We start from the raw sequence: 9,543 nt of genomic DNA, 5'->3' as shown, positions 1-9,543 counted from the left end.
AAAAAAAAAAAAAAATAATCCAGGTATACTTATATTTAATTTATCAATGACGCGTGTAAAATTTGAACATCTGAATAATATAAAAAGTACATTTGTTGGATGGGGAGGGATGAGGTGTGAGTGGGGGTGGGGTGGAAGGAGGGGTTGGATTAAATGACAAAATGGAAAAGAATACTACAATTGAGATTAAATACAAATTTTAATATCTTAAATAATGATCCTAACGGATTTTGGATATTACTTTTTACGACATAAGAAAGAAGATAATGTCAACAATGCGACAAACATATGGTCGGAGATAGCATAATGATTTGGGTCGATATCAATTATTATTATTTCAAAAAATAATATCAAAATAATATAATCAGATAGTATACAAAGTTATTTAATATATATATATAAACGGAATAATAATGAATAATAGTGTTCTCTTACTACGTAAATTTAATTAAAGGTGAGATAAACAATCATTAAAGAATGTATTTCTTAAACACGATTTTATTTTTCAGCTAGATAATGTAGCAATGTATGCATTGAGATTAGTATAATCGTAAAAAAAAAAAAAAGAAAAAAAAAAAGTAATATCTTCAGTTAAATACATCAGGTTTTGTCATGGTCTGCACGTGTCTCAAACTTTAATATTTTTCAAAATTCTTCTAACATAATTTTTGTTCGCGAAGTATATAATAATAATAATAATAATAATAATAATAAGTAATATGAACATTGTAGAACAATATATATAGCTTTTAAATCAAAATAATATTCAAAATTTATATAAAAATCGATATAAAATCGCTTAATAGAATTAATTGAAAACACAATAGGAGTGAGGAGGGCTGAGGAGGGGGGAATGAATGTTGTATCCATTATTAAATAAAAAAAAATAAATGTGCGATAAATAATTAATTTTTAAGAGAACAATATATATTATGTTGATTATTATTTAATTATTTTACATATACTTATATCATTTTGTTCTCATAGAATGAAATAATTTCTTTTTTTTTTTGATTATCTTCACAAAATCTTATGATATTGTAATTTATTTTCAACAACGAGTCCCATATGCTAGGGGGTCAATGTTTTGATATTTTTTATTTGAAACGTAAAAATTTGCATGGGTCATTGAGAAATATAAAAGATAGTACACTCGAGTTATCTTTTTGAGGAGAAGTGTATATGATTATTATCATATTTCATTGTTAATAAATCAATAATAGTATTATAGATGTGTTAATATAAAAGGTTTTTTTTTAAGAAATATCAGAAATTAGATTTTCTATATGTAATAAGATAAACTTCTATTACTTATCGTAACTAGATAATCAATTATTGATCAAACGCGAAGAATAACAAGTTCTTTTACTCTTTCTCTTGTTTCCTTCTTTTTTAAATCGATGTAACAGATTACACTTACGTCAGAGTGCAATAGAAAAAATAAAAAACGTCAATATGAGTAGCAATGTATGATAATTCCCTTGTAATATTTCCTTCTAAGTATTTACAGATATATAAAACTCATTTTTAAAACAACAAGTACAACCGATTACGAGTAGTCTGCATTCTTAACATTTTTCTATAGCACTATTCAATAGAATGATTTATCATTCGATCATAATCGGCTAATCTTGAAATCAATAATACTTGCAAAATTAGAAATATTTTTATTATTCTTATTAGAAAAATATCTAGTTCTATTTACTTTTCTTTTCTTTCAAATTATAAAAATGATGATTAATATCTCTGAAACATCCTCCTATACGAGATACTTGAGAATAATTTCCCCTAATTATATCATAAATCATTCTAAACGTCATGTGTATTATTATTTACTATTCTTTTTTCTTCTTCTTTTTTTTTTTTCTTTTTTTGTGACGACGTTGTTCACTTTTACAAATCCATTTATAAAATAAATCACTTGCTATCTATGAGATCGAGATAACATTGTCTAACATTTTATGTATATAGGTATGCGAGTATTATAGAAAAAGAAGGAAAATAAAAGAAAAAAAATAATCCATCCAAGTTGTATAAAAGATTAAAATCGTATTATGCATGACGTTTGAATATTTCTTTGATTACAGCCCTCGTTGGATGTAGGCACGTACAGGTACTATTCCTGGCCTTCGGTTTCTTCTGCTGTTATGCTGTCAGGGTTACTATGTCCGTGACCTTGGAAGCTATGACCAATTCTACCAAAGCTAATACAGAATTCGAGGTACGTAATTTTCTCTCTCTCTCTCTCTCTCATACTTTTTTCAAGTTCAAATTATCCATGATTAGAATGAATTTTGTTGGTGCTTTTATAGGAATTCCATTGGGATCAGACTACCAAGGACACCATACTCAGTTCATTCTTTTGGGGATACATATGTACTCAAGTACTTGGTAACATCATTGCCCAACGTTGGGGAGCCCAAAAAGTATTGTCTTGTTCTGTTATCATTAACGGATTATTGACACTTTCCGTTCATGCTGCTGCCCATTACGGAGGTTGGGAAGCTGTTTGCGGTACCAGAATTGTTGCTGGCTTTTTCCAAGGTACGGTCATGCCGACCATGCACATGCTCTTGTCTAAATGGTCACCGAGCGAAGAAAGAGGAAGATTAGGTCAGTTTTCATGCTGTTTTATTTAATTTGTTGTTATTGTCCTAATTATTTTTCCTTTTTTTTTTTATTTTTTTTTTTTGAGATGATAATCGAGTAAGTTAGAGAAATATCGTTTAATAATTATTATTTTAGTTGCATTTGTTTATACCGGTGGTTTGATCGGTAATGTTGCCTCTCTACTAAGTTCCGGATTCCTTTCTGCTTCTGTTCTTGGCTGGCCAAGTTGCTTTTACTTTTGGGGCATTACAAGCTTGACAGCTGGTATTTGTATTTTGATTTTTGTCAAGGAATCACCCGCTGATCATCCAAATATTCCTTTTGATGAAAGACAATTCATCGAAGTTAGTTTAGGTGTTACCGAAACCGATGAGGTAACAATCGATAGTTCACAATAACATTTTCTTTTTCTAAAATTGATTTACATAATTATTTATCTATTTATAGAAATTACCTACTCCTTGGATCGCTATATTAACGTCTGTACCTGTTTGGGCTCTTCTTATTACACAAGCCGTTCAAAATTGGGGATTCTGGATGTTGTTAACTAAAATGCCTTCTTATATGAATTCAGCTCTCGGTTATGATATACAACAGGTAAGTTCAACTCTTAAAGTTCAATAAAACGAGTTAAATTGAACAGCGTATGACCTTGATCATTTATTTAAAACGCAATCGTATAGAAAGAATTTTAATTAAAATCATTTACATTTCTTAACCACTCGTAAATACGTAAATAACAAATCGAATTAATATGCGAGAGAGTGTTTGCTTGAATCAATGCCAATATATACCAGCAATACCTTGCGAATGGTACGTTAATCGAATGTAACTATCCCCATTAATGAATTCTTTGACTTGCGGTTACTGTCGGTCAAGATCAATTACGATACAACTTAAGAATATCAATGACCGGTGTCGTTTGTAAATATCATTCACCGACCACAACGTTGTACCAAACGAATAAAACATTTGTTTTTCTTTTCTCAGAATGGATTGATGACGGCATTGCCATATTTGACAGCATGGATTCTTAGTTCACCGATCAGTTATATTTCTGATATGTGTATCAGAAAAAATATTGTCAGCTTGGAGGCATCCAGAAAAATATGTAACACCATAGGACAATGGATTCCTGCTGTCGCACTAATTTCCTTGGGTTACATCAATAAGGAACAACCTGAAATTGCAGAAGGAATTTTGATTATTACCGTTGGCATTAACGTTGCCATATATTGCGGCCACAACATTAATCATATGGATCTCAGTCCTAATTTTGCAGGCGCATTGATGGCCTTTACTAATACTACCGCTAACATTTGTGCTATTTTAGCTCCTATCATAAGCGGTATAATCATTCCAGATCCGGTCAGTAATTTAATCTTTCATTATTGTTTATTTTATTCTGTTCTATTGTATATTGTATTTTATTAATATCTTTTTCTCATTCCATTAACAGTCTAATATTCTTCAATGGAGAAGTATATTCTTCCTCACAGCCGGTCTTTATATAGTAGGAAATCTTATTTTCATATTATTTGGTAAAGGTACGGTACAAAAGTGGAATGATCCAGTAATCAAGAAAAAAGAATCTTCGGTGTATCAAATAGAAGTAGTAATGGAAGCTAATGATTCTGAAATACAAAAAGCTAATAATGAAAAAATACCATGACAAATATATATATATATATATATATACGTATATTAATTTAATTAAATAGAATAAAACGATTCTATTGTAAAATATATTTCTAATGTAAAAACGTACTTTTGTAAGTATATTTATATGACGTAATTTAATATTTATTAAAGTTTTATTTTTTAAAAAAATATTTATATTCTTTTATGATCTTCCATTTAGCAAAAACACGAAACGTAAATTAATTCTCTTTTAAGCGTTCTCTAATTGTTGGTGTCCATATTGTATTCATTATAAAAACAGTTCCTATAATAGTTGTTGTTAATGTAATGTAAGTGATATAAGAGAAAAGAGATACGTTTCCTATAGGTATTGTCCATATATAATCAATCTCATCCTGTTAACATAAACAATTTAAATGGATTATTAATAAAGACTTTTTAAATTTGTTATTTTCAGATTAATCGATATCTTACACTAGCGTATGGTAATTCTCTCCATTTTACCACCATACCAGCGCACAATGGACATAGATTTATTTTAGATATTCTATACTCTCTGATTCTTTGTTTACAACCTAGAAGTAAACTAGGTTTTTCTAAAACTACATTCTCATAATCACCGTTCTCCTTAGGATATTGATATCGTTGATGAATCGGTAAAGACATGACACATGAACCATCATCGATACGACTACAAAGAGTAACATTTTGAGAGTTTGCGTTCTCCATAAATAATTCTGTATCCGTTTCTCCAACGGAGCATACTGTAGTCTACAAGTTTTAAGATCGGTAAGATATATATTATTTAAAAAGTTGATAAAAAGAACATAAAAAACAGAATTAATTACTTTATCGCTTCTCCTGAGTTCTGCCAACTCATTAATGTTTACGTAAAGAGCAGAAGGTAGTAGAAAATGCAAAGACGCATAACAATCCTTCCAAATCAAATTGTCCACATCAATGCGATATGTAAAAATCCTATAAAGAAGAATTTGATGAAGGATTAAGTTTGATAGACAAATGTATGTATATATATATACTTTTTAAGATTATAATTTCTAACCTATGAAAACCAGAACCATCAACCTGTAATCCAACATGTGCAGTTATGTCACCAGACACCGAAACATATTGAAATAATAACAAAATGCATATGACAATCCTTAAATGATACCACATTTTATCGAAAATAACTTTTTATTATTTATATTTTATTCCAAAAGTTTTTAAATATTAAATCACATGTGATAACAAGCACAAGAAACGTGCGAGCTTCATTATAAGTCTGAAAGATTGTAGATGGCATTAGAGAGAGAGAGAGAAAGATAGATACAAAATTTTAAAAATTAAAATTGAAAATTTAATTGTTCAAGGAACAGAGTGTTAAAATATTTGATTCTATTGTTTATTCAATTAAATTTGATTATTAATTGCAAGTAGTTAATAATAATTCATCATATATACAAATTATTTACAAGGGTTGATAATCAACATGATTTTTATATAACATTGTATCAAATTTATAAATTAAAAGAAGATAATAATAAACATATGAGTAAGTATATATATATATATATACTGTGGGTTATATAGGGTTATATAGGGTGAGTTATATAGGGTGTGAATCTAGAATATACCCACATCTAGAATTACCCCAAGTATCCCCTGTTTATCTTAAAAGCTGACTCTAAAAGGGGGTTGAACGTTGGCCGACCTTGTAAAAATTCATTTGTTAAGAAAATATCAGGAAGAAAAGCCGTAATAGCTGAGGATAAAAATAAAGAAGAAAATGTTCGAAATGAAATAAACGAATAATAATAAAAAAAAAATGATAAAAATAAATATAAAATATTCTTCATTCAATTATGAATGATGCAACGTATGACGTCAGACAATTTTGCAAATGGCGGAGAAGTAATAAAATGAATAATGTGACGTTAATGTGCATTTGAATGTGCATAATTTGTAACGTAGTATAAAAAATAGAATGAGATCGAATAGAAACTGGGATAAATGAGACAGAGAGAAGTAGAAAAAAATAAGAATGAGAGAGATAGAGAGAGAGAGAAAGATGGAGATAGAACGAACTGGTTAAAGTCTCGACGTAGAGCTTCTATATTGTCGCTAGGAAACGAAAATAGCTCCTGTCAGGCCCCCAGAAGGTACAGAAAAGAGGTGTAGGCAAAGCAATAGCAAGACAAGACAAGACAAGACAAGACAAGATAATACAAGACAAGGTACAGGGTGTATCCTGAAGAACAAGGAAGAATTGAATGAAATGAAATAAGAGGGTAGTCTTTTTGTTAATGTTAAAATTTATGTCGATTACATGGACAGAATATTATCTCTTACGTAACATTTAAATATCGTTTTTAAATTATATTGATATATTTTAAAAATGAGAATTTATATTTTCAATAATATTTTGTATATTTTCTTTTTTTTAAATTGTGTAATACGTTTATTAATGATTTATTGAGAGATTTGATTGATCAGATAAAATGAAACGTTGTTAATACGTTTAGAAATAATCGTTAAGTTTGACTTTTTCTTTTTCTTGGTTTAATAAGCTTTATGTTACCAAGTACCTGGAAAAGAAAGAAAGAAAGAAAGGAAAAAAAAAAAAGAGAAAGAAAGAGAAAGAGAGGGAAGAAGTTTTACATCCGCGATCCTCGACTTCTTTGTAGGATTTCTAGTCGTGCCAAGTCTGCTTGCCCAGGCATTCTTTGGCTCGGTTAAGAATTCCCATTATTATTGCCGGTACAGCAAGAGAGAGAGAGAGAGAAAGAGAGAAAGAGATCTTTGTAAAATGACTAACAATTTTCTATAGAAATATTTATTTAATCGATACAATTTAATTTCAAGATAAGATTAATAAGTCCGAGAGTTATCGTTATCTTTCTTTTTAAAAAAGAATACAATTGAGATTTGTTTTTATTGTTCCAATCAATGAACAATTATAAGATAATCTTTTATAAAAGACACATTTAATTATTATTATTATCATCACAATCACATTTAATGAATTTGTTCATTGTTTTAAATCATATACGATTTGATATTAAGATAATATAATATTAAGTATACAATTGATTTATCATAGAATTATAATCATAAAAGAGAATAGTGTTCATATAATATATTAATTATAAAATTTACATTTAAAAGAGAAACAAACATAAAGAGAGAGAGAGAGAGAAAAAGAAAATTAACAAAAAAAGAAACATTTGCAATACTTTACTTTAATAATAATAATAATAATAAAATACAAAGTAGAACTTGGAATAGTTGCACCAAATCCAATATTAAAATATATGAAATTAGAGTCGAGCAGAGTCACGAATTATTATGAATTATTTTTGAATATCGTGACAGAAAAAGAGAGAGAGAGAGAGAGAATGAATAAGTGTATGCGTATATATATATATATATATATTTATATTCGGTGCTGTGTGTGTGTGCGTGTGCGAGAAAGACCGAAAGAGAAGGGGTAGGAAAGAAAAATAGGGGGAGACAATAAGGGACGTTCCCATATTACGGTATCTCGTTCGTAATAGTCGGAGAGCGCCAAATTCGAATCGAACGGGGATGACTCAAGCCTCAAGGCTCTGTTAAGTCCACCTCGTCGGCTTCGTTCGGCCGAAGTTTGGCCCGGTTTATCTCCGGCTGATCCAGAAATAATCTTAGATTCGGTCTCCTCTCCTACTCTTACTCCTGTGGATGATCATCTCCATCGTTCGAAATCCACCGAGAAGAGTTCTCCCTTCTTCTTCTTCTTCTTCTTTTTTCTTTTCTTTTCTTGCGTTATCGTTTCCCTCCCCTGTACCCTGTTCCCCTACTCATCAACTCTTAGCTCCCTCCCTTACCACTTTCCATCATCTTTTTCTTTACATTAACTTCCAAACGAATAATAACAAGATACGCTAATAATCCCGCTGCGGTATAAACATTTATATTTTGTTTGGAATATTTTTCGACATACGAGAATCTCGATTTTTTGTTCTTTTTATTTTTGTTTCATTCGTTTAAAAACACGATAGTTGTAGATTTAGGGATCTCAGCCAATTTGACTCATTAAACATTTGGTTACTGTATATATATATATATATAAAATTTAAATGTTATTTTTTAAAAACAACATTAATTACGTAATGAAATATATACGTAAATATTAATTCATTGTCTTTACTCGACCTACCCCCTTCATTTAAACGATGTTTGTAAATTATTTTAACAAAATAACGAACAAACTATCCGTAAATTTATTGCTAACATTTTGTTCTTTTCTTTTTTATTGTTTTAATTTTTATCTAATTATTTTTATATCTAATTTTTATGTCATCTTATTTTTTTGAATATTTTCCCCTTGAAATTTTTCAATAGATATACATACGATTAACAGATACACATGAACAACGTTAAGTTAAATTACATACATTGATTTCTTAGACTTTAAATTCAATCTCTTTTTAAAGTCGAATGTTTTTCTCCTTTATCTACTTCGAAAATGAAGTTTTTCAAATGAAATTATTAATAATATAAATATGATAACGATATATATATAAAAAAAACTGCATTTATATAAGAAGGAAGAAAATATTAAGTGTAGACAATTACACTTCGTTCCTTCGATATTATAAATTTATTCCATCAAAATCGGATGACATTTTGTTTTTTTCGTCAAGAAATTCTACAAATTGCTCAAGAAAGATGGGTCAAAGTGATCGGGAATAATAATCGAAAGAAAAAAAACAAAAATAACATAAGTACGATTGATTGCATAAATGTTGAGTAATACATTTTGTTCTTTATAAAAAGAAAAAACATCCCTCACCCCTTCCCCCCCACCCCGAATTAATTTCTACTCGTAATATAGGTTTCGTATATTTAATTTATCCCAAATTGCAGATCAAATTAATCCCAATTCTTATCTTGCAATTTGTTTTGCAAAAAGTCATGAATTTCGTTTGAAAAAAAGAAGAAAGTTAAACAAATAAAGTTTTCTTCAACGATTTGACAAAGGAAAAGAAAAAAAAAGTTTAAAAAAATTCAGACGCAACTTAATATTTTTTTTCTTATCAAATACAGTACCCATGAATTTGTATTCGCGTTATATCTTAATTAAAACAGTCCCAAAATATATTTCATTTCTTTTACTACATTCTCATGCGCACTATTATATATTTATACTTAAAAAAATGACATATATCATATATATGTTTTTATTCTAACCTCAAAAACGAGTAAGGAGAACCTAAGTACCCATATATATTATGAATTTGTATTCGCGTT

At 28.9% G+C, this 9,543-nt stretch overlaps 2 protein-coding genes across 2 annotated transcripts; one reads left to right on the top strand and one right to left on the bottom strand.

Moving 5' to 3' along the window:
• Positions 1–1,020: 1,020 nt before the first annotated feature.
• Positions 1,021–4,291, top strand: LOC106791966 (putative inorganic phosphate cotransporter). Its single transcript, XM_014758027.1, has 6 exons — positions 1,021–2,221; positions 2,313–2,613; positions 2,746–2,984; positions 3,058–3,207; positions 3,601–3,978; positions 4,070–4,291. The coding sequence occupies exons 1-6, from the start codon at positions 2,165–2,167 to the stop codon at positions 4,280–4,282; spliced, it is 1,338 nt and encodes a 445-aa protein (XP_014613513.1). The 5' UTR covers positions 1,021–2,164; the 3' UTR covers positions 4,283–4,291.
• On the bottom strand, positions 3,098–5,536 carry LOC106791967. Its single transcript, XM_014758028.1, has 6 exons — positions 5,315–5,536; positions 5,100–5,229; positions 4,726–5,022; positions 4,379–4,646; positions 3,928–4,244; positions 3,098–3,790 (listed from the first exon to the last, which is right to left on the bottom strand). The coding sequence occupies exons 1-4, from the start codon at positions 5,428–5,430 to the stop codon at positions 4,491–4,493; spliced, it is 699 nt and encodes a 232-aa protein (XP_014613514.1). The 5' UTR covers positions 5,431–5,536; the 3' UTR covers positions 3,098–3,790; positions 3,928–4,244; positions 4,379–4,490.
• Positions 5,537–9,543: the final 4,007 nt, after the last annotated feature.

The sequence above is a fragment of the Polistes canadensis genome, unplaced genomic scaffold (genome assembly GCF_001313835.1).
Source record: "Polistes canadensis isolate GaletaPanama2010 unplaced genomic scaffold, ASM131383v1 scaffold_360, whole genome shotgun sequence".
Classification (NCBI taxonomy): Eukaryota; Metazoa; Arthropoda; class Insecta; order Hymenoptera; family Vespidae; genus Polistes; species Polistes canadensis.
The sequence above is the reverse complement of the archived record's forward strand: the minus strand, read 5'-3'. Positions and strand labels throughout refer to the sequence as shown.